This window comes from Buteo buteo, chromosome 4, assembly GCF_964188355.1.
Source record: "Buteo buteo chromosome 4, bButBut1.hap1.1, whole genome shotgun sequence".
NCBI classification, from domain to species: Eukaryota; Metazoa; Chordata; class Aves; order Accipitriformes; family Accipitridae; genus Buteo; species Buteo buteo.
Genome location: NC_134174.1, coordinates 28,224,425 through 28,250,847, shown reverse-complemented (window position 1 = coordinate 28,250,847; position 26,423 = coordinate 28,224,425). Strand labels below are relative to the sequence as shown.

At 40.5% G+C, this 26,423-nt stretch overlaps 1 protein-coding gene across 3 annotated transcripts in view; it reads left to right on the top strand.

Moving 5' to 3' along the window:
* The window catches only part of CTNNA3 (catenin alpha 3), a 541,251-nt gene extending 530,990 nt beyond the window's left edge, over window positions 1-10,261 (top strand). For all 3 annotated transcript variants that reach the window (XM_075025291.1, XM_075025292.1, XM_075025290.1), the window contains one exon: window positions 7,885-10,261. In XM_075025291.1, the coding sequence (XP_074881392.1) occupies window positions 7,885-8,172 (288 nt within the window). In that variant the 3' untranslated portion in view covers window positions 8,173-10,261. The remainder of the gene's footprint in view (window positions 1-7,884) is intronic.
* Window positions 10,262-26,423: the final 16,162 nt, after the last annotated feature.

Genomic DNA, 26,423 nt, shown 5'->3' with positions numbered 1-26,423 from the left:
GTAATGTACACTACAAGACACTCACCTTTTCCTAATAATAATTACTTTGCTAATTAGTAAAATCAGGATGTATTTTATAGTTCTTAGCCTCAGCGCATGTAAAAGATTATTGCAACAAGCGCTCTGTTTCTTCACAAACTAAAGCAGCTGATGGAACAGCAAGGAAAGAATTTGTATTAAACCATCATTCTCTTTTTCTCAAGGACCTGTTTTTTATAAAATAGTTTCTTTTTCTTAAAACCTTCCTGCAAGTGAAAGCAGCAGTACTTGGGAGGGACTGAGCTAACTGCCTGTCTAAGCATATGTTCCATTATGGTGTTTCAGGGAAACGGTTTTACTGTACTTATGTAAGTTGTTTATCATTTCACTTGGACGCAGGGCCTGGTCTAATTATAGGACTTAATTTCAGGTCTTTGAATCCTGTACAGCCTGAGGCAGATCCTGGTAATGGTTAGTTGTTTAGTTCATTAGATTCCATTTCCCCACCTGAAAAATAGGTAAAATGCAGAACAAACCCAAAATACCCTTGAGGTGTATAATGTAATTACTAGATAGACAGGCAGAGATAGATAACCAACAGAATAGCCACATTTGTAGGAAAACTCAGCTCATTGAAAAGAAACACCCCCAGATTACTTGCCCGAATGGTGAAGCAGATTTCCTGAGGCCAGTTCCACAAATTGGGATGAAATCTCTCCGATATCCCACAGGGAGGAGAGCATGGCAAAGCAGAGGTGAGCAAAACGCTGAGGGAACAGTTTCCAGTAATGGGAAAAAAGAATCGCAATGGCACATCTCCCTTTGGCTTATTTTATATATAACCTATACTGGGATTGAATCCATGACACGTTTTATGGATCATCTGGCAATTATATGAAGAAACATGGTAGTTAATGAAGTGCTTCCAACTCTTGAACATTTTCCTGTGCTTTCTTGAACACCTATCTTCTGGTCTCACTGTTACACTAAGATCTCCATTTTCATTAAAATGAAATTGTTGGTGGAGAAGAAACTGCAGAAATGTAAACAACATCCTTGGCTCAGAAAACAAGGCAAGTAACTAGTGATAAAATCCTGGCCCAGGACAAGGAAAACTCCAATGTCTTCAACAGTCAGGATTTCACTTTTAACAATTTACCTGTTTGGATTGTTCTGCTACTTCTAATCTTAAGGGATTAAATCACTTTATTTTATATAGCAACCTTAGTGAAAGAAATAATTCACAACAGCAAATTGTTACACATAGTAAAAAAGTGGGGAAAAAAATGAAAAGCACAATGTGATTAAGTATTCCTTACCTTAAATGCAGCACTACTTAGAAACTCACTACTCTTCATAGAAACGTAGAATTAATCTTATTTTCAGAAGTAGTTGTCAAAGAAATAAAAATTCAGTCTGTCTTTTGGTATAGCGTAACAAAGGAAATTTGCTTCTAGGAATGTATTTAAACCTAGCGGTTCAATTGAGATAAATTTTTAATACCTGACCTTGTTTCCAAAAGAATTTTAAGTTCAGACTTCAAACACTGATAAAAGAACTGTGTGTTTGATATTCAGTTCTTTAGTTTTCATCTGTACGAAAAATGAAAGTCTGGTTGAACTGTAAATAGGACTTGGGAGATTGTAAACAGCCAATTGATAAATCTGTGCTCAAATAGTAAAACCGCAGTTCCCTGCAAAAAAATCTATGCTCACAGCAGACCAATCAAGAGTATCACAACTGGGGTTCTAGCATACTGGCACGTTATGTATCAAGAAGTGTCTTGTGAGTATTGTTTTGTGTAGTCTCTTGTACAGCTTTATTCCAGAGGGCCGTTGTCTGCTACTTCTTTATGTCAGACAGACAGTGTCTGTAGATCTATGCAAAGAATGTGAGTGGGAGAGTGACTTCACGTGCTTTGAGAATGAAGAAATTCTGTATTTGATTAACTGCTACAGAAACAACTCATACTGACACATGACAAGGCAAGCATTCCTAGTACATTGAACAGAAAATACTTTGACAGAGAAAGAGTTTCTTCAAATTCTAACTTACAATTCTCTTAATCATTCTAAATAGTAAGCAAAAATAACAGACCATATCAGTTATTACATTGTTAAACTCCTTATAGTAATGGATTGCTACTACTGCCAAGACATGAAGTTATTTTACAAAAATGTGAAAAATACAATGCATGTAAACAAATTGAAAATGAAGTTTCAAAATTCATTTTTTTCTGAACTCCCTTTAGCTCTGTTATTCAACGGAGAGATTGCTTACTTGCACACAGGACTCATTACAGAACAGGAATGGAAGTGCTGGAGACAAGAGAGTCGATTTGAGCATAAGTGCTGCCAGTCTGGTTTTTGGTGGAGGAGGGATTTGGGTGATTGTTTTTTAGTTACTGTCTTCAGGTCTCTATCTTCTGTGTTTCACCACAGTGTGAAGTTTGAGTGGTTATAGAATCATTCTGTATTCCTTTTGCAATGGAAACAAAGTACTAATGCTCATAGGACAGATGACCTATTTAAACGAGGAAAGGTATGGCAAGGGATGCTTTTCCTAAATCCTTTAATGAATTACTGTCTTGACTGATGCAGTCAGACCTGTGAAATGTGGAGCCTGGAATGTTGTGTCTCCATGGAAAGTGCCAGAAGAGGAAAAGTGGGAGTCAAACAAAAATAAACAGCTTTTAGTTTGGGGTTGGTTGGTTGGTTTGTTTTGCTAGTGAATCTTTATGTACCGCTTGCTACACACTGAAGAGTTTGCAGCTACATCTCTCTAAATGAAATGAACTTAAATGCTCAATGAATATTTTACCAATCTTTCATTTATGCCAAGTTTCATTTCATCAGTTTTCCTAGATATAAGACCTTGAAGAGCCTGCTGAATATCTGAGATAAAAGCATCCAAGTGAAGCAGTCCTTGAGTACATTAGATTTATAGAAGTACAATAGATTTACACCAAACTCTGTAATGTTACTGGCATCAAAGTATAAAAAGAGCTGCTCTCTGGAGACAAAAGATTAAATGTGTGGCCTGATTCTTACCATCTGTAAGATGTCCAAAAACATCTTCTAAAAGCTTCTCCAAAATTTTGAATGCAGTTAAGAAACACACACCCCCACCCTCAAAAGCCACATTTTCTATATAGAAGTAAGACTAGCGTGAGATGCACCCAGAAAACTGAGGGGGACGTGAACACTAAGGCACTGCAAATAACACGAGTAGCCTAAAGGGCAGCATTAAGTCTCCCTGTATTTCATTGCCTATGCAGAGATGCCAAGAGCAAAGTAAAACTAATGGTGATCGCTGCCTGTCCTGACATACACCACCCACCCCCACCACCGCCCCTGCCACTATGGTACCTGTAGCAAACCCCCTAATTTAAAGAGCCTTAGTAGTAGACACATCATCTGCTTTTCAGCAGGGAGGCACACAGCCAGCTCTTTTTTATTTATTTATATATATTTTTAGGTATCTTCTGCAAGCCTGTCATTTGTATCTCGGGGCATCTTTTGTAGAGCTTAAATAATACGGCAGAGGTTCAGTTCCTCTGGCATGGGAAGGGGCAGTGGTATTCAGCCACTTCAGTTTGGTACAGGTGTACAGTTGGGTTTATAATTCTGTCTTCTGATTTTTAGCATTTAAAACGCCAGAGTTGATAGGTGTCCCCTCCCCAGATCTCATGTCAAACTATGAGGCTAACAAGCCACATACTGGTTTGTAATTGCAAACCATCTCATCAAAATTAGAGACCCATGAAGTTTATTTTATTATTTGTTTATAGTAGATATATAGATTATAGTTTAAGAAATAAAAACACAGTTTTCTTGATCACGGTGGTGTGGTGAAGGAGCTGTGGACTGGTCCACAGCCACAACCTTTTTGTGAAAGGAGCTACAGATGCCAGAATGAGGTGATAACTAACCGTTATGTTTCCCAGGAGAGGAAAGGCAAGTTAAAATGGTCTCCTAAAAGGATTCCACTTCATTATCTGTATTTCACAGTATAAACTAGAGTCACAATAAAAACTAGATGAAGTTTTGGACAACCTTTATCCTGCCTGGATGCTGCTACCGATTTCTTCTAGAAGCTTATTCCCTTCCATGTGAACAGATTTTTATTTTTTTTTCTCCCCACTCCTGGAGCAGCAGTCACTAGACCTGCCACTGACAGCCCAGCCCAGCTTGCTGCCCAGCCTGCCATCCTCCTAGTGTGGCTCTAACTCCAGGCAACTTTAAAAAAGTGGAAGGATTACAGACAACTTCAGGGAAATAAACCCCTGCCCCTTAGCCCATACACCTGCCACAGAACCAAAACTATCTTCTCTTTTACTCCCTCTGGCACACAGCAGCTTTATAGTGGTGTTAATACACAGCCAGTGCTAGAAAAGTGTGTATGATGCCACCAGTATTGACCATTGAGGAGGGTGTGTGTACGTGTGAACATTATTCAAAGCTCTTAAGAAGCTGTCAGGATCATGGCGATGTCAGCTGTTCCAGAAAACAACAGATAATTAAAATTTTGTGTGTCTACGTGTGTCTGTGTATAATTAACCCTCTGGTTAGCATGAAAGAAAACAGGTCATGGGAAACTTTAGTCTTTCTCTCCTCAGTCCTTCTAACCAAGTAATATATATTGTGACGCTGAGTATTCAGCAGTTTGAAATCTGGACAGGATGTCAGTTCATTTGCCAGTGAGTTAATGCTACAACACTCGTTGGCCTCCCTAGGAAAAGGGATATGCTGGGACTGACGAGGTATCAGGGGTGTAATGACAAGGCCTCTGAGCAGGACACCTTACTGATAGCCTGGAGGTTTATAAAATGTTTGGTTTAAAAGCAGCATTGGAAATAAGCTTTAGGCTTGGAGGTCACCACATGCTTTGAATTTCACGTCAAATTGTATCACAAAAACTATGTTGTACTGCTTAACCTAGCAGAGTGCCTCGGCAGCCTGCTGCCCTAAACTTCAGTTTATAAATCACAGGCCCAAATTCCTTGCTGCAGCAGGGAATGAACTTTAGAGGCCTTTACTTCTAGAGGGAAATTTTACACTTTTTCTTGGAATGTAGAGATGATTTTAGTTTGCTATCACAAGTATGTGTGCATTCAACCAGGCCTCTAAGTATTTTAACTTGGGGGAGGGGCGAGGGGGGTAGAATTAGTAAGGGGTTTTTGGCACTTCTGGAGAGAAGCAGTAGACGTGATGTTAACTGGAAGGTTTTTCTGCCAGTTCAGAGGCATTTCCAAATTGCAACTAAACCCAGCCCACTGGCTGCATTTTTATTATTGCCTTATTTGCATTTGTGTGTATATGTATCAAATGTGCACAATCAACTTGAAGACAGACAGTAACACTCCTCACCTGATCTTCATTTGATCTGGCAAAGGGGAGAAGACCTTGAACCCTTCCTAATGACTCAGTTTGCAAATCTGCATGTTGCAAAAGACTGCGCAGTTAGGCTGGATGACAAAGTGCAAGATCATTCTCCTACTAAAACCGATGGCCCTTTTAGAGAACTGACTTCATTGCTTTTACAGAAGACAAGTGTTTCAACAAAGAGGATGTTCAGAAGTTGAAATGTAGTTTCTCCAGTTACATGGAGTAATTCTACTATTTTTACATCCAAACCATAGTGGGCTTTCCTAGTGTTGACATATATGCAAGTGACAAATATTGCTGAACAATGTGCTTGGAGCATGGAAGTGTGTGCACGCACACGCACACACATACTCTCTAGAAAGTAGACTGTCTTGTCCTAAAAGCAATATTCTTCTCATCCTGGCACACTGATGTAAATTTGGCTTTTAACATTCCTCTTCCCTGTTGGGGGAGGACGTCATAAGGCAGCAGGCAGCTCAGGTAGAATTTATTTATCTAAATAATACTTATAACAAAAAATATTTTAAGTAAATAGTAACTCTAAGTATTAAATACTAAATAATATTTAAATACTAAATATGTAAAATAGGACTTTCTTGAAGGTCTTCAGACTGGAGATTCCTTTCCAAATTGAAATTGTCAGCCTTGTAATTAAATAGGAGTGTGGTGTCATCTCTCAAGATAAAAAGCTACTCATTTAGGTCACTGAGGTGATTTATGCCCAATATTTGTCCCTAGCAGTTCTTTGGTGCACTATGACCAGAGCAAAGGTCCCTGAAGTTACCCTGAATAATAATAATACCTGAAGGCAGCCTTTATTTCAAGCAAATAAATCCAAAAGAAATCTAATGGTACAAAAAGCAGTATGCTCAAAATGAAATACGGCATCACTCAGCTGTTAACCAACCCTGTCAAAAAAAAGTTTCCCACATGACCAAAAAAAATAATCATAAACATTTCACCTAAAGTGGTATAATTTTTTTCCTGTTTGACTGCACTGGATGTGTGGTGATACCTTCTGAAGTGCCTGGGGTGGCATACAATGCCTAACATTACCCACAGCTGTAGCAAATGTACACAGAGCAATTCTCTGCTCTTGGATTTTAAGACCACAAGTTGTAGAAGGACACCTCCCCCCCCCAGGTCCTCCTCTTTTGTGTGTTTGTTGTCCCTATTACTTCTGGAAGGATGAGCCTGAGCCTTATCAGTCTGTGTTTTGAGAACATGAGAAATGAAGAAAAAAACCACAACCACGCCTTTTCTCATTTCCAAGGGCTGAAGTAATACTGATGGCCAGTTACAGCCATCACTTCTTTTGCCAGTGTTGGCCTCCTGTCAAATACTTGCGCTTGTTCTTGCTTTTGTCAAGCCACAGCCTCTGAGATCATAGCTCTCCCCATCAGAGTAGTAACTCCGTTCTGCAAACAGTCTGCTTGAAATCTCTTTCTGGAGCACATCATTGGACCACATTGGTGCCTACAGTTTGAGATTAAGATTCACTGGGGAGGGTTAACACAGAATAAAATGCCTCTACTCAATACAGATCATAGGATCATTTTTGCCTTTTGCACAGTGCAACTAGCCTCTAGCTAGGCTGCCGAAGTCCTTGGGGCTGAGGAGGTGACTAAGCCAGTGAAGCGTCCCCAGCGCTCTCCGCTTTCAGCCCACAGACACTGTGCAGCCCGCAGGCCTCCAAGGTACGAAGGGAGCAGTGCAATCAGTGAGTTTGCTTGTATTGCACTACAGAGCAGTACGGCAGAGCCAACTCCCTTGTTAAAGCTGTAATTTTTGTTCCAGTTAGCAGATTTTCAGTTAGGTCCTAGTTCCTATTTCCATGTGTATTGATGGAAAAATGCCTTTGCTTTAATGCTTGTATGCCTACGTAGTACGCTGAAGATGGTAGTAGGTGATAGGGATTAGTTTGTTACACAGTCTGCCTTTGGTTGGCACTCCTCAAGCAGTTTGAGAGGCTACACAGTCTCTGCAATTTCTGTGTGCTATCCCACTCTTAATTACCCTTAAAAATCTTAGCCACTGAGACTAGGTTCAGCAGCTCTGACAAAACCAGCTACTTCTTCACAGTATCCCAGCGTTGCTCAGAAGCAGATGTGGGAGCCTGGAATGCGACAGGAGCAGCTGGAGACTTTGCCTAGTGCTGATACAAACGAAGTAACAGGTCACATTTCCATAGCTCTTCTTTGAGTTGGTTTCATTACCCATCAGTAGTAAGTGCAATGAGACGCTGCAGACAAGCATTATGAATTCACATTTAAAAAAAAAAAAACAACAAACATTATCTACCTAAGCATTTATATTCCACCAGCACAAATTTCTGTGTATCACTTTAAGTCTGAGCAGTGGAACATGAATACAATGATCAAACACACCAAGGAGAAAACAAAGAAATAAGGATTTGGTATGGTAGTCTGTCTGTCTTTTTAACCGTTTTTATTCCTGAGCATATTGTGATTAAAAGCAGACCAGCTTCCTAGGCTAATGTTTCTGTTTCTTACTACAGTTGGATAGCGTCACTTCACTAATTCAGGCTGCCAAAAATTTAATGAATGCTGTGGTGCAGACAGTGAAGATGTCCTATATTGCATCCACAAAGATTATCAAGATTCAGAGTCCTACTGGCCCACGACATCCTGTTGTGATGTGGAGAATGAAGGCTCCAGAGAAGAAGCCCCTAATTAAAAGAGAGAAGCCAGAAGAAATCTATGCAGCTGTCAGAAAAGGGTCTGCAAAGAAGAGAATCCATCCTGTTCAAGTCATGAGTGAATTTAGAGGCAGAGAAATAGTCTAATATTCTGCCACTTTTTGTGTTCCTATCTTGAATTTCTGATTATTTTCATCTTTTCCCCCACTTATTTAATAATTACATGTTAATGTTTTGCTTTTCTCTAAATCTGTAAGATAACACTTGCTTAAATTATTTGAAAATGCTGTTGGATTAATTAGAAGCACACAGTTGAAAAAAATACCCATTCTCTTGCACTCACAAACTATCATGTCTTTATACTGGCATGTTTTCAGCAGAGCACTTTGAGTGTAGTTGGAAAGGAGGATGCAATGTGCCAACCTGCCCAAAGTCCTGCTGCATTCACTAGGCGTAGGCATTCCTTCACCAGCGATGAATGTGGCCAATAGTAAACTGCATGTATTTTACGACATACAGCTCTTCAAACATCACGCTGTTGGGCCAGATCCTTTATCAGCATCATTACACCGTGATCAAATCAGCTGGACTGCTTGATGGTAGCTGAGAGCCTGGGCCCTCAACTTGTATCTATCATCTCGATTGAAAGATCTAAAGATCTCCCCTCGTCCAAGGCCCAGCCTTGGAAATGTAAGTTTGAATATGTTTGATGAAACACAGAAAGTGTTCTAACAACATAGATGTAATAATGCAATAAAAAAAGCACTGACTGTAACACAGCAGTAATAATAGCTTTTCAAAAGGCCTTTTGAAACATTAACATTAATCTGTGTTCTGCTTCCTAGTCTATTCTGTGAGCTGTAATAAATCTGCTGACTGTTACATTTGGAAGTTCAGATAAATCAGATATTAACAATAAAAAACTTTTCTAATCACTGCACAAAAGAACAAATATGAAATAAATCATTATTCTGAGATCAGTGGGTGAACCACACATATCTTGAATCTTAGGAATGATGAGATTTTTTGCAAGGTAACTGTAAATTACTTCTTTTATGACAGTAAAGTCCTAAATGCAGGACTGTGCTGGTAAAAGTGACTTGCTAAATGGCTGCACTGTATCTCAAAGTATGTAGTGAAGATAAGTGCTGTTAGTGCGTGATCACCACTAGGCTTCTGTAAGATACTTGGAAAAAGAAACTTTTTCTAAACCTGTTTGAATCCAAAATCCACTTGGACTGATTTTTTCTTTTTGGAAGAATCTAACCTGTCTTCCCTGCCATGTCACTAAGTTTTCCCAGATGACACTTGTTACTCAAGATGTCTTTGCTTGGCAATTAAGAAGATCCTTTGGCATGTTTTTTGTACTTGCTAAGGTGAAAGGGCTCCCCCAAATGCCAGAACTTTGTGATGTGTCATTGACTGCCATTATGAGGCAGCTCCAGACTATGGGCTGCTGCTCCATGTCATTTATTGCCATGTTTTGCACAGCAGTGCACCTGCCTAGCACAATGTGGGCAGCAAAAAGAACCATAAACTGTGTTTTTCCTCTTGGGGGCACTCTCTTCCAAAGTTCAGGACTGGAGCGGTATAATTTCTAGGCTGTTGGTTAAGAAACCCCATGAAACCTATAGTGATCATGAATTGACAATTTTACAGATCACTATTCCCCCTTTGCTAACTTTACTATCTGTTAAATGAAACAAAAAGGGAAGTTTGGAAGAAAAATTACTTCTTCCCAACTCAGATTCCCTCCAGCACGTTTGCACCAAGATCTTAGTAACATGTACAAGTCTTCGCTCGTCCTCTGAGGGCTACAGAGTGGGAATCGGCTAACAGTTGAGTAGAGCTGGCAGAGCTAATTAATAGAGAGCAAGTCATATAACCTACTTCCAGTAGGTCTGCTGGCAGACTGAGCAGAACTGAGGTAAAGATTCTGTATGGTATGGAGATCAGGAGAGTGTACATTATTGTCACAGCGTAAAGCCAAAATCTCCACATAGTATTTCAGGTTCTGGCCCACCCCCTCAGACTACCTCCTCCCCCAGCAAGGTTCAGGTCCAGGAGCCAGCAGGTAAGTTGACATATCCTTGTTTTGGGGAGGTGTTACTCTCTTAATAAATTCTCATGTCTCTGGGTTACACCTTTGATATAGGTCACCTTGACATCAAATGTTTGTAACTAATGTCTTGTTATCACATTATTAATAAAAAGCATGTACACCAATGAGAAGACATCTTTATAGTGTTGTGGGATTCTTTTTTTTTTTTTTTTAATGTGTCTCCTTATTGGTCTCCATCACTAGTGAACACCCAGTTCAGAAGCCTGCCAGGTTTGCTTATAGGAATGCCAGCCTTCCAGCACACTAAGTGTACTTTATTAGTCTGGTTTAAGTGAGAGTTTTTCTTGCATTAGTATCACTAAAGCAGAGTTTATTGCTTGATTTAATGCTCCTTCCTGCACTGCTAGTCACTACTCTCTTATCCTGGCCATAGTTGATAGCCAGTTTGATCTCAACTTCCAATGCTGTTCCTATTACATAGGAATTTATTAGGCAAAAACCAACCCTCTAAATGAACAAGAAAATCAAAACCTACTGCTGGTTTTTGAGAAGAGCAGAAAGAATTGTTAATTTTATCTATCATCTAGACTTCTTTTTCCTGGTTAGAGTTCAAACCTAAGCAAAAAACATAACAAGGTGAACTTTATTCCTGCCTAAGGGGGCAGGGGGATAAGAAACAAGCCCTGAAGATGTAAAGAGCCCAGTGTATTAGCTTATTACGCCCCTCAGCAGGTCTGCAAAGCAGGGAACCACCACTTCTATTAATAATGCTGAAGGAGGATGTGCTGCTCAGTAAGTTTTATTGAAAAACAGTACTCAGTTGATCCTGAAATCTACTTAGTCCTTCCTAGCCCCAGTTTTCAGACTATAGTTTTTCAATCCATTGCTGCTTCCCTCTGTGTTTGCATGATGTCCATAGCGTATCAGCGTGTCACTTGAAAACTGTGCTCTTAGCTGCAGATTGCAAGGCTTTCTCACCTCAGCAGCTCAGATTATTTCATTAGCTTGCCATGTCCTTCTCCCCATTACTGCATTATGGAGCAAAGTATGATGGACAACTGAAGGCAATTTTATTTAAAAAAATTCAATAGAGCACTAAAAAATGAGATAGATTGTATTTTTTTCATTGTTGAGGCATATTAGTACCAGAGGACACATTCACACCATTTCTACGAATCCCAAAGCTGTTGTGTTGTTTTTTTTTGTTGTTTTTTTTTTTTTACAAACTTAAGGTTGTGTCACTCTGCTCTCACTGCTGATGTTGTTTCCTTTCGTATTTAGTGATCCTAATTTGTAAGCAGCAGTTTCTGTCACTACAGATTGTGCTGAGCATAGTTTGCAGTTTGTCCCAATTACTTCATTATTGTCTTAAGTGAGCGAGCCATTCCTGGTAAGTGAAAGTAATAAAAGTCCTCTCATCTCTTGGGCCCTCAAGAAAATGTAAAGCAACGTGTCCCTCTACTTCTGCCCACCCCTGGAGCCCTGCTCTTGCGTGCGCTAAAAACTGTTCTGACATAACAAATTAGCTTTTTTTTTGGAGGAGAAGGTGGGGAACAGATGTGGTAACTCTGCACTTTTACACCAATATTATTTTTCCCCCAACTGTTAACCTGGTATCACTTGGCAAGCTCTATAGTTGCATCTCTACTGAAGAAGATGACAAAGCAACCTGACATCATGCAGGTCTGATGTTCCAGATGGTTTTAAAAGGTCTTCAGCTCTCTTGAAAAGGTGTTTTGTGTTATTTATTTCCTGTGAGTCCACAATTGAAGCGTTAATAAAAAATGTGTTTATGCAGCAAGTTGTTTAATGAGCTTTTAGAAATTTTCTTTATGAAGAAAGTACTTGTAAGTCTCTACCAGTAGTAGACATTAAATTCTATGTGGTCATACCTGCTATTTTTGATTCCAGGTACTACTTCTCCCTTGTGTACTGCTCTTGGTTAAATTTTGGGGACTTGCCTGTATATTTGGCTCAGGAAATTAGGAGATAAATAAAACCCTATTCCCTCAGGCTGGATTTCAAAACCAAACCAAACCAAACCAAACCAAATGCCCTGCATTGGAAGAGACAGAGAGGGACTGGTATGTGTGTGTTTGCAGGAGAGGAAAGAAGTCTCGGGCCCTGGAGTAAGGAGAGAAGTGAGGGTGGTAAGCAGGGCTGGTACTTTTGGCAGAGGACGCGGAAGCGATTGAAACTCCAGAGATAGAAGGTCTTGATAAAATGGTGCTGCCCATCTTGGTCTTGTACCTGAGATCAGCACTTTGGCTTCAGAAGGTGAATGGTGCCTGTCCTCTGCCTCCCGGCCTTGCAACCAACCCCCTGAATCCCAAAAGCCTTGAAAAGCGCCGTGCACCTCTGTCATCCTCCCTGTCCCGGCCAGCAGCTCTTGGTGGTCACTTGAGGCACAAGTGACTCTCCCCAGCCCTCTTCTGGGCTCCCGCCTCCATTCGTATTCCAGAGTCTCCTCTGCATCCCATTGGATTTTGCCTGTAACACTGAGGTAGCTCTGGTTATACACAACTGTTAATAAACCACTTTGTCTCTAATAACCCGCTAAAACCGCTGGGGTGCTGGGAAGAAAAAGTTAATATAACAAAAGCAGTGATCTGAAATTGTCCAACAGAGCGCAATTAGGAGCGTATTAGTAGATTAATTAAATAATTAAAGCTCAAACAGATGATGCTATACACTTCATTTTTGTTTTATCTGAGAGACCATTAGAACTGGCTTACTCCTCCTAAGATGGTTAGTGGGCTTGGTTTTTTTGCAGAACTACTTCTTAAAGAAAATGCAGTAGCACTGTTGATGAGAACATCTTATGGATTTTGTGTCATACACTGGAAGTGGTATTGCTGCAATGAAAAATACCACTTTTCAATTAATAAACTGCAACTCTGTGGAAACTTTCTTGGGATAAAGAGAAACAAAATATATCCAAAGCAGAAATGGCTTAAGAGTTACGTAAAAACAAAAAATGCTTCAAAGTCCCTGTTGTTTACCAACAGGAGAAACGTGCTACTACAGTCAAAGGAGTTGAAAGCTGAGGGACTAATTTTTGACTCCAGCATATAAGAAATAGTTAAGATGAAAGCTTGCAGTGCAAGAGATGGATCTAGCAATTTTATTTTTAAGGAGTTTTTTACAGTATAGGAAATATTCATGTTCTGCTTCCTGATGGTGAAAATTTAAGCAGGCTGGAGAATACAGAGATGCCTTGTCATGCAGGATGATGTTTCCTCTGGACTCTCAGTCTTCTATCAGCCTGGCCATTTTAGAGCCATTGACTTTGCTGCTGTAGTTCTCAATTGTTTTTACACAAGACAGCAAATGATTGAACAGCAGCTGAAAATAGCCATGTAGCTCATTAGCTGTGGGGTAGACTGTGCCTTTTTGGCACTGCTCTTTCAGGGAGGTAGGGCGGCAGGATGTTAAGGGAGCGGGTGCTGACTGCTCCAGCAAGCCTGCTGGCAGGTATTTTGTCTGCTTAGTTTCCAGAGCTCCTTTATTAGATGGAAACACAACAGGAAATTGCTCCCACACTTTCAAAATACAGAACAGACTACCATGCTCTGTTTGCCCAACTAGCCAGCATGGCTGAGGGGATGGGAGAAAGGAAGAAAACTAACTTTTCTGTGTTTTTTCAGCTTCTCTAGTGGAGCAAGACCATCATTCAAAAGAATGATTTCTCCAGGAAAGCAGAATTTCCCTGGAGTCAAGGCTTTACCAGGATCAAGGAAAAAAGCAGCAAGAGGCTGTTTTATGCCTTCCACTCCCTCTATGAACCCAATCTAGTCCTCTGTTTTCTCTGTCCTAAACTTGCTTTTAATTGCAGATTATCCAAGTATAAATTTTGCATTATTTACCCAGCTGTTATTTACAGCAACTGATGCACATACTGGAAGCCTTCCTAACAGTAAGTTGCACTGATGAATTGTTCCATATTATTTATTTTTATTTGAGGTACTAAGTACCTCACCCAGCAAGCTGCAAAGCCCAAACCCTCAGTGATGTCTCTCAGAGCTTGGACAGGCAGCAACCAGGAGAAGGAGGCAGCAAACCATTCCTCCTGCTACTTGTGTAAATATTTTGAGTGCAAAATGTTGTGTGGTTTGTATCATATTCCTCTGCTCAGTAGTGACCGCTACACAGTCCTAACTAAGGCCTCTTCTGGGGGAAAGGGAACAGCACTACAGACATAATGTTGTATAGAGATGGTAACTAGTCACACATGAAGATTCAAGCTGTCATGGCAGGCTACCTATTTAATCACCAGCAGCTGAGCTCCTGCACATTTGGGATGTGGCTGCTTTTACAGCTTTCTGTATTTTGCCCTTTACTGTCAGGTGTGGGAATAGGTTTGCTTGGACTAACACCTTTCATTATTGTTCATTATGTGACACGCCGTAACCACACTGTGCAGACTGTGTGTCCTTCAGAGGAGCCAGAGCTCATGATGGTCAGCAATTTAATTGGGAGTGGGTCCTCAATGGCTCCACAGGGGTGCTTGGCTTGCTTGTCTGCAAGGTTAGCCAAGAAAGGAGGAGGGGAACCACTAAATCCCTTCCCCACAACCTCCTAGTATTATTTGTATGCAGTGACCAAGTAACTCACCTGTCCTATTCCCTTCTGATCCACCTTTTAATTTCTATCTATTCTGTTTTTGTATTGTTTTGATGTCTATGCTCTCCCTCAGCATTGGCTTCCTGTCTTCTGTCCTGGACACTGCAACTTCTTTAAACAAAAAGACAGCGTACAGGTTTTCAGCACCTCCACCCCTATTTCCCAAGATCCTGTTTCACTTCATCTTCTCAAAACACTACAACAAAAGAACAAGGAGAAACAGTGTGTGGCCAGCACAGCAGCCAGGCTAAATCAGCACAGCTATTTTGAGTTCAGTGGTAAAATATCCCCTTGACAGTAGTTACTGTAGTCCTTCCTCTGTAGCAGCTCTCTGAAAATGTTATGCCTCACTCAGGCTGGCTAAGACCGATCAGTCACCTTGAAGTTTGCTTTTGAACAGGTAGAAAGCACGCCACCAGTAGAGATATGCTCCCCTAAAGAAAATATGTCTTCCTTGCCCTTTCCTCTTGCTGCATTTCAAACAACTTGTCTTTATTTAGGCATGTCAGGGCCAACTTTAAAATACCAAAATACAAAATATGAAGGTTATTAATACAGCAATCCAAAGGGCAAAGAGCTTATTGGTAGTATGAGCTATTGAGTCATGTGGGTGGTGATGGCACATCTTCAAGCACTCTATTATCATAATGCCTGGGCTGAAGACTCCATTAATTTTCTGCATCACCAACAGCTGAGGACCAAAGCTGACAGCCAATAATACATGAGTCCAGTGTAAGCCAAATACATGCACAAACAAACTTTCCCATCACCTCCTAAAATATTAACAGACGAATATAACAGATCGGAAAATATGCAGTAAAAGACGGAATAGAAAGAGAATTGTTCCTAAGTGTAAGGGCCCTTACAATATTGTTTTTCAGAAACATTGTATTTCAGCTCCCAAGCAGCTGTACATTTATCTTTTTCACTACTAAGTGAATTCTGAGGGTCTGAATGTGCTAAAATCTATTCATGTACTTTGATTCTTCAAGGTATCAAAGGAGAGAAAGTGGGCAGCTCTTCCTGTGTTTTTGCTTAAGGTACATAGCACATGGAACGCATCTCCCCCACCAATGACTTATGCATTAAGAGATGCATGTCATTCTGTGAAGGGATTTCTGTGAATTAATTTTGGTTGGCTGCCTATCAGATAAAACAGTATCATTTTTTTTGTTAACAAAAGCATGATCAGCCATATTTTAAACGGAACAATTTACAAGAGATCTTTAAAAAGCCCATTTTCTGGCCAAATCTTAATTTTCTTAATCCAGAAACTTTGTGCCCTGATGCTGCAATCTCTTTTTCCTTAAACAAGGCATCATCTAAAGAAGAATGGTTATACAACTACATCTAGCTATGAGACAACACTTTGGTACAGAATTTGCCACCAAGTATTTGAAAGTTCCAGAGTTTATTTCCAATGCAGAAGGACTGGAAAAGCTACTAAAAACTTAAAGACTACAATTTAGGACTTCTTTTGAAAACTAATTAAATCTTATTATCATTGGTATTTGACTTTCATATAAACAGACTTGGGAAAAACTTGAAAGGAACATACAATATGCTACCTAGACAATGGATTGGACAATGGACAACTTATTTAAACCAGGCATCATGCCAAGTTATTAGCATACGGTAGACTTCTCACTTCTTTGTTGGGTTTTTTTTGACAGATTCATGTAGTTTGTTGTAATAAGAAATGGAATTACTCATTTCAGATGTAGTATTCCCTATAATATGCAAATGTTGAGTAAGATACTGAGTAAGCGTGGGCAAACTTTGGCTGAAATACCTTTTTTTTTTTTTTTTTTCCCTTTGGTCAGACTAACAGTAACATGCTTTACTCTCCAACACAAACTGATATACCTCATCACATTTTATCACAGTGAGCATAAGCAATGATTCCCACTGAAAAGAACTCTCATGGATCTGCCAGTATTGCAAACAATATAATTAAGCCTGTGCTTAAATGATCTGTTTGGCAGGCCTGGTCTTATGACTGTATGAAAGTGCTTTGCTGAATCAAAGCCATGCTCCTGGCACATTTAGGTCAACAACCTATCTCAGGAATCAGCAAGGTATGGTTACTAAGAGAAACATTTATTACCCAAAAGTTATATGGATTATTACAGGGAGTATAAATTTGAAAATAAAATGGTAGCTTAAGACTGAGATTTCACTCCTGGCAAACGGCTCCGATGGCACATTTCACCTTACAGGGAAGCTCCACTACTTTACATATGGACTGTACATGTGCCACAAATTTCACACAGAAATAAACACAAATAGAGGAAGACCACATGCACACACTGCAAACCATTTGCCACTAATCTGATTGCCTTAATGCTTAGCTGATCTTTGCCCTGGCCCGACAGAAAAATACCTCTCTTTCACTATTATTTACCTATTTATAGAATTATATAATTTACTTATTTATTATATATGTTATGTATAGTAGAATACATATTAGTAATGATTACTATAATACATTAATAAAATATTAGTAACATACAATAAATGTAATTATTTTACATATTAATAAATATAAAGATATTTTTCTATAATTACATAATATTTAGCTATTGATAAACTAAAGTTGTTAGAATTCATAGCCAGTACTATCGGAAGTACCTTAGTAAGGTGCAGCATTTCCATATTCAGCCTCAATTTTCTGCTTTTGAAATAATCTGACAAAAAAAAAAATCAGCTGCAGCTTATGGCAAAAGTATAGCAACTACATCTAGTCAGTCAGAAAGGACGAGAGGAAATGGTCTCAAGTTGCGGCAGGGGGCAGGGGAGGTTTAGACTGGATATTAGGAAAGGCATTGGAACAGGCTGCCCAGGGAAGTGGTGGTGTCGCCATGCCTGGAGGCGTTCAAAAAGCGCGTAGACAAGGCACTTCAGGACATGGTTTAGTGGGCACGGTGACGGTTGAACTCAATGATCTTAAAGGTCTCTTCCAACCTAAATGATTCTATGATAAAGTAAACTGGAACCTTGTATTGGTTTTATGTGGCAAGGTTTTGGTAGCGAGGGGGGTTACAGGGGTGGCTTCTGTAAGAAGCTGCTGGAAGCTTCCCCTGTATTCGAGAGAGAGCGAGCCCATACCAGTCGGCTCTGAGACGGACCCGCCGCCGGCCAAGGCCGAGCCAATCAGTGATAGTGGTAATGCCTCTGTGATAACATTTTTAAGAAGGAAAAAAGTTGGGAGAGTGAGAAACAGCCGCGGGAGAGAGGAGTGAGAACATGTAAGAGAAACAAGCCTGCGGACACCAAGGTCAGTGAAGAAGGAGGGGGAGGAGATGCTCCAGGCGCCGGAGCGAAGATTCCCCTGCAGCCCGTGGTGAAGACCCTGGTGAGGCAGGCTGTCCCCCTGCAGTCCAGGGAGGTCCACGGGGGAGCAGATCTCCGCCTGCAGCCCGTGGAGGACCCCACGCCGGAGCAGGTGGGTTCCCGAAGGAGGCTGTGACCCCGTGGGAACCCCGCGCTGGAGCAGGTTCCTGGCAGGACCTGCGGATCTGCGGAGAGAGGAGCCCGTGGAGCAGGTTTCCTGGCAGGACTTGTGACCCCGTGGGGGACCCGCGCTGGAGCAGTGTGCTCCTGACGGACTGCACACCGTGGAAAGGACCCATGCTGGAGCAGTTCGTGAAGAGCTGCAGCCCGTGGGAATGGCCCACGTTGGAGAAGTTCGTGGAGGACTGACCCCGTGGGTGGGACCCCACGCTGGAGCGGGGGAAGAGTGTGATCAGCCCTCACCCTGAGGAGGTGAAGCGGCAGAAAATAACGTGTGATGACCGTAAACCCCATCCCTGTCCCCCTTGTGCCGCTGGGGGGGCTTGGTGGAGAAATCCGGGAGTGAAGTTGTGCCCGGGAAGAAGGGAGGGGTGGTGGGAAGGTGTTCTGAGATTTCGTTTTATTTCTCATTACCTTACTCTGGCTGAATTGTAATAAATTGAGCTAATTTTCCCTAAGCTGAGTCTGTTTTGCCTGTGACGGTAAGTAGTGAATGATCTCTCCTGTCCTTATCTCGACCTGCAAGTTTTTGTTATATTTTTCTCTCCCCTGTCCAGCTGAGGATGGGGGAGTGATAGAACGGCTCTGGTGGGCACCTGGCGTTTAGCCAGGGTCAACCCATCACAAACCTAAACCCCTAGCAATTAAAAATAGAACACAAAATAAATATGTCTACAAACCTCTGATGAGTTTGAATAGGATATTCACATATGGTAAAATATAAAAAAGTGAAACAAGACAACTTTTTGGCTAACAATGAGCTCTATTTTTACTGAAATTATCTTTGTCTAGCTGCAAACATTACACAAGCCAATATCATTTCAAGTCAAATAGGTGTTATGTTAACAAGAATGACTAAGAAAGATGCTTCACTTGCCCCAGTGTCCTACCCTCTGTCTATTCTTTCTTATTTTCCCTCCAGAAGAACCTCTTGTTCTCAGGGCTCTGGAAGGAATGTAGCATGTACAAATGTACTAACATTTCAGCAAGTGTATCCAGTTATTATGAATTAAACCCATGATCTGGGCTAAAAATAAATAGGGTGTAGGCAACCCTGTTACTGGAGTGAAATTCAAGACTCAAATCTGCCAAACTATTCTGTGTTCATTCCCCATGTCCCAGGCTATTCTCTATTCTATTTTGCTTTTTTAGCTTGTATGTAAGACATTGCCGGTCACTAGGTATGACTAGATATAGATTTCACAATATAATGGGTTCAGTTTGTGATCGAAAAAAACATTTGATTTTTTGGAAATGTGGTCGCAAACCAGACTCTTACAATACCTTGGAGCCTGATGTCAAGCTTTAAGGTGACAAGTCTCATCTTCCCCTCATTCAAGTACCTCTTATAATTTCAGCTGGTGTGCCACCTGGTCTCACCATCACCCTCCCACTACTTCGCTCACAACTGCCTTCTTGAGTTTCCACTGCTGGCCACACTTCTTCTTCCAAGTCACTTTTAGCAGCCTTAACTCTTAAGTGTGGAGCCTATGGTCTAAGAGAATACTTGGTTAAGTTCATACATCCCCCAGCAGCCGTATATGGATGCCAAAGGCGATCTCTAGTCTTCTCCATGCTGCTGCTAGGTACTGCTGAAAATATTTTTGCATGTGTATTGGGTTTGTGTGGCAGGGGGTTGGTAGCAGGGTAGGGGCTACAGGGTAACAAATTGGGAACAAATTCCCCCCCCCCAAGTCGAGTCTGTTTTGCCCGTGACCCTAAGTGGTGAGTGTTCTCTCCCTGTCCTTGTCTCAACCCACAAGCCTTTTGTTATATTTTCTCCTTCCCATCCCACTGGGCGGGAGGAGTGAGCAAGCGGCCTCGTGGTGCTTTGTTGCTGGCTGGTCTTAAACCATGACAGCATGAGAGAACGCATTACCCATTTCTGAGCTGAGGGAAAAAAAGGATAGAAGGAGGAAAAGTGACATTTACATAACATGGAAAACTTACAGTTTATAATTTCATTGTAAAGTCAGCATTTCCCAAGGGGGCAGAAAAAAGTGCTATTTTTCTCCAGAAAGGCCTCGGGAGTTTCTTTGTATGGAGTTCCTACACATGCCCAGCTTGTACTCAACACTTTGCAGCTACCAATTATCAGTACACAGTAAGGATTTTGAAAGTAACCACCAAACACCTTCCTAAGTAAGTTCACTTTTCATTCACTGAATTGCTCTCTAAAGATGGGATTCAGGGGACACACTGCTTGTTCACTGAGAAAAAAGGCAGTATTAGGACTCTTTGACACATCGGTAAGTACTGGGTAACAAATGCCCTAATGGGCCAACCTGCCAGAAGCAGATAAGCTGGGACAGCAGTCAGATCACTTTGCAGTAGTTTTAATACTGCTTTTATACAAGTCCGATGTTTACCTGAACCCTATCCCTGCCTCTGGAGTGAAAGGTCTTTCTCCCTCCTGTCAAATCCATATGATCCTGCCCTGCTCATGCCTCCCACTTTTCTAACCTGGCAGAAGCAGATAGATAGAAATTCCCCATATTTTTTCAATGCATCTTTTTTCCCTTATGGCTAGATCTTCATAAATAAATGATCCATTGACTAGCTTCTACCACAGCCTTAGCCTAATTGTAATCATTCGCAACACTTCTACCCTGGCAGTAAGACTCCAACTTTCTTCTTTTACTGAAGTGGCAAGCTGTTTCAGCAAGCTGTGTTAATTACCCACTGTAATGCCCAAAGATTCTGATATCTAAAGGGAGAATAAAAGAGGGACTAGTAGCAAAATACTAAAGAATTAATGCAGCACACACAGAAGAGCCTACAAAAAACTCAGAACCGCAGACTGCAAACAGAGCAGGGTATACTTGTAAAGTCAACAAACTAATTGCAGCGGCCAAAGGCTTCCTCTGATTTTGCAAAACACGTGATTTGACAACAGCAACAGTACTTTCTTGTTTAAGAAAAGGTTACCTTATTTTTTTTAAAACTCCCATCCTTAAACTTGTGTGCTCTGGGAACAGATGGCAAACCCCATGTCATAAAACAAGAATTTTAGACAGAAGAGAGACAAACCCCAAGTTTTCTCCTTTAAAAATAGGAATTCTTCACTGGACTTCTGAAGCCACTGCACTGCAATCCCTTATTACATAAGCTAGTCTGACAGGGTCTCAAATAAATCAGCTATCTCCTCAGAATTACATTTAAAAAGGGGATAATATGAAGTATCAAAAAGACCTCAGCCACCTCTCTGTCACTGCTTACTTCTGTAGCTGTCTCTTGATTTTTAGGGACATTGGTTTCAATATTCTGTGATCACTGAAGTCTAGCTCTTCCCAGAAGCACAGTGACCATCAGATTATTTTTTTTTTTAATTCTTCCTGCATCTCGGAGGGAGCCATTTTATTTCTCTCTCGGCCACATAGGTAAGGACCGTAACCGAAAAGCAACACTGCAGGGCAATTCAAAGAAACAGCTGGCAGGAAAAAAAGGGCCATTGCCTATTGCACTCCATCAAAATGATAATAGGTTGTAGGCAATCTTCCCAAGATCTCTTGTGCCAAGCAACCTACTGTGAGCAGACCCAGTTTATTTCATGAGAGGAAAGCCGTTCCTCTAGTGGACTGCGATACATTATAATCTTACCATGTTTCTCTAACACGTGTTTAGGAAGATTATTTCATCTGAAAGGAGCTTTCAGGGTGTTACTGCCTGCCTGAAGTGAGCAGGAGAAGGAAGAGGGGTGACTGAAAGAATGCCTCCTCCCGCAGCGTGGGAATGTTCTGTGTGTCAGAGGTGCAGAACTTACAGAGCGGAGCTTCCCTCCAGCCTCCCACCTCCGCACAGCTCACCCCAGGCTGGTCTGATTTCCAGGAGCAGGAAGGCACTAAAGGGCTCACCCCACGGGGCAACCACCCGAGGGGGCTGTCCCCTCAGCTTTCAGGGCAGCACGCACTCCAAAATAACTGTTTCATCTCCCAGGAGTAGAATAATTGAATGGGAATGGACATACTGTGGACATATTTCATTACAGGAGAGTAAACTATAGATCATAACAAGGATTATATTAAATGCATGGCAACAAAACAAAGCCAGTATTTATGTACTCTATTTCAAAATCGAGACAATTGTACTTCATATTTTGCTGGGCCACCTAAGCAGCAGGCCATGCCTTGCTTCCTGAGTAGTGATGACTTTCTGTAGCATAGTATGCGTTATTCAGAGGAACAGATTTGGAACAGCTAGACTGTAAGTATATAACCCTACAAACATTTAAATTGCTGTGTTTTGGTAGTGATGAATTAGTTTAGTATGAATTTATACAAAGCACAGACAAGAATGAAATATTTGGACAAATCTTTTATGCACAAGACTTTATCTGGACTGACATCATATTCCATAATTTTGTTATATTTTATTGAAGAAAACTGAAACATTTGAAGACTCAGATAAATGAATTATTAAACCCAGTTGAACTTTCTTCTTCCAATTATTTGCCATATTAAAAGAGTGATTTTTATAAAAGAATTGGACGTAATGAAATTTGTAAAATGAGAAATTGAAATTAATTAAAAACATTGATTTTTCCGCTAAAGATGCATTTTCTCTTGACATCTCTTTCACTTTTTTCACTAACTTAGCGGGATCACTAAGTACCATATTCAGAAGGCACCTGGCATCTCCAAAGCAAAAGAAATTGATTTTTGTACTAGCATGGCAGTACAGTAGCAAAACTGCAATTTTTATTCACCATATTCTGTTTAATACTGTTGGAGGAGGGAGACATTTGAATGAATGTGTCTTTGTGTATGTGTGTGTGTTCTGTCCACATCCACATATTTTCAAGTTAATAAGGCTGTACAAAGAATAACTGGACCTATGGTAGTTTTTATGGATAATTTTTAATATGCCTACCTTCTAGATACGTTTTATTGTTTAGCAAGGTTTTGCATTGAAGCTCCATAATTTTTGTCCAGAATACAATATATAATTTGAAACTCTTGTCTCAGTTTCTTACATATGACCTCAGGAAAGTCACTTGGCCATTCTGAGAATTATTATAAGGTAACACAAGTGGTGTAATTATTAAATGTATGTAATTAATTTCTGTAAAGCAATTCAAATCAACTGTAAAGGGTAAAGCAGAATAATAATTGATTTTGACATAGCAACCAGTTTTTACTGGATGTGTTTACCCCCTATGTCAGCACCTTAAAAAGCAAATTTCTTTTTTTTTTTTTCTGCCTGCATATAGGAAACTGTTTTATTCTCCATACTTCTCTGTGAAAGTTAGTATTCACCGCACCATTGCTGGGACACCTTAACTGTTGACTACTGTAACTAAGCACTATGAAATCATATTATCACCAAGCTCATTTTTCCAGCTCTTCCCAGAATTAAATGAACTTTATTCAATACGCAGTGCTTCACACACATACAAACAACAGAAAAGAAAGCCACATAGAACTTATTTCAGCTTAAGAACAGCCGCATATAAAACAAAACCCTTAGATGAAAGTCCCTCCTAAGATGACAGAAAGTAAGATACAATGATTGACAAGCTTAATGTGATGTGGAAGGCCTGCATACTCTGATGATTCACTGATGACTGGAGAACAAGTGAAATGCTCTTAAAGTGAAGAGTAAATTCTGAGCAATATAGAAGAATAAACTGCAATAGAAAAATGAAACTCTGGCCTGTTTTGAGGAGGGAGAAGCAGAGGGAGATGGCAGGAATTCAAAGTAATTAGTGTTTAGAAAGAAATTTGAATTTGCTTGTTAAATATACTGAGGAAATGCTCTATTTGTTAGATTCCATACCTTCACCCCTATAGTTAGCTAACAAATATTCAGCACCACCAAAGCTAGAATTAAAAAGGTACTGCAACATAGGAAAAAAGTGAACTAAGATTAGAAAAAGCAGGTTTCTTAATATCATAAAGAAATTAATAACAAAAAAAAAGACTTGGCAATTCACACAGAGATAAATGCACATAAGAAACTTCCCTAGGAAGTTGCAAACTTAAATGTCTTTGGGCCACTGGTGATTTGCTTCATGCAAGCTAAGTTCCTACTGAAAGCACCTGGAGTTTTGCTGCAGTATAAAGTGCAGGAATGGTACATGATTTATCTATGGTAATTAAAAAATGGGTAAGTTGATTTATAATGGAACAGTTGGATTCTCTACAGTGAGAAGGAAGGTAAAATACAGAAGATAGTATGTGAAGGCTGTTAAGTGAAGCCAGTAAAGATGAGAACATTTATCTTAGATGCTAGGGACATCGAAGATCTTGTTTACATGCCAGTAGTGTAACAGTTGGTATTTTTGTGAGTGGATATACTGAAGGCTAACCAATTGCATAACAATCAGAAAACAAACCAGAAAAATTCAAAGTTGCCTTGAAAAAAATCATTGTGCCAATGCTTTCAATGCTATTGTGCCCCGTGAAATACATTGCTGATGGTGAGCTTGTCCAACTACTTGGAAGGACTTGTTAAGGAAGTCCTCTGTCTTTGGTCTTCAAGAGACCAAACAATGAGTGACACTGGAAATATACTTCTGGAAGAGATCTTCTAGTTAAAGCATGGCTCCTCCTTCAGGATCTTTCATATTGTCATTCATAAAACTTGGTAAAAAACTATAGAAAAAGTAAAAAGTAAGAAGGACTTTTGTGTTAATCCTAAAGCAACTTCATACCTTGGTGGCAGCTGTACAGAGCAACATCAACAAATATGGGCTTTGCTTCTTATTTATTTATATGATAAAGCAGTAGAGAGCCTGCCTTGGACCACCTGGGAGACCGCAAACTGGAGCAACAGGTAGAATGCTTGAACAGGAAGAAACTGGGCAAATGGTAGAGGGGGAATGGGCAATTAACACTGATCCACGTCTGAAGAACAAGGGAAAATTTCTGAGAAGTTTGGATAAACCGTATTTGTGGTCAAAGCTTTCTGGCATTAAGTTTTCAAATCATATAAAATTAATTAGTCAATAAAACCTTTAAGATAAAACTCCAAGTTTCATGCCTCTGTAGCCCCTCTGCTGCAGGATACATGACACACTGCTGTAGAGGACAATGTATAGCCTGGAAGACTTCCACTGTAGTCAGAGTGCGGAGCGTAACATACTGCCCTGTCAACATAAGCGCTGTAGGTCAAAAGAAGCAACAGCTTACAGAATCCAGCAGTCACCAAGATTACATCTGCAAATGATCCGTTGGTGACTGCAGCAGAGCTCGGCTCTGCCTGTCCATCTTGCCCTAATGCTGCCCTTGGCTGCATCTGGTAACCTGCCTGCAACAGGGGATGGCTGAGCAAACAGTGCAGAAGGGGACCATGCCATGCTCGCTAGCGCTATGTATGCAACAGTGATGCCAGCACAAGGGAATTTTATCTGCTGGGAATCACTAGCTGGCCCAAAGCCACTTCACGCTGAGCGTGAACCAAAAACTGATCACAGCACACTGAAAATCCATTAACATAATCACTGCACCTTAGATACCTGAAAGAATGCCCCTGACATCTCAAACCTATTAATTTACTTGAACTCTAAAGAGGAGGAAATCACTGCTGAATATGATTAAAGCTTACTGCCAAGAAGAAGAAAGTATTTTCTGAAAGTTAGGGAAGAAAAAAAGAAAGATCCCCTTGTTTCTTCTAGCAGCTGTAAGATTTCAAAAATGCTGCTTGCACTAAAGTAAGCAAAAATTTGCTGAAAGGACTCAGGAGGGTGCTCTGCTGTTCAGTTATGCACAGAAATAAAGAAATCATTTTTCATTTAATCACTGAAACAGAAATCCAGGATTTGAGAGCAGCAGTCAGACCTATATTTATCTAAGAAAGAAGGAAGTGAAGGGAATCGTCCAGCTTCAGGGTCTTCCTCCCTTTGACTGATCTTTGCTTGCTTAAAGAGCTGTTTTCTCTTTATGACTGTCAGATTAGTAAAAAGTCATATCACCTATACAGTCAATAAGCTAAGGAGCTAAAAGGTACTGTATGGACTGTACAAGGTATCTAATGCTTGATCTGCAAGGATGATACTTGTCACTGCACTTTGCCTCTGTATTGTACTGGTACTTTTCTAATTAAGTGTGACAGAGTCATTTTCTTTTCTCAGTCACTCCCCAAACAGCAATGAGCTACTGCCTGAACTGTCTCCATTTGTACAGCTATGATGCCATGCTGTCTGTAATGCTCTCTTGTCCGTTTTAATACATTAAGCCATCTGCCAACAACAGAGCATGAA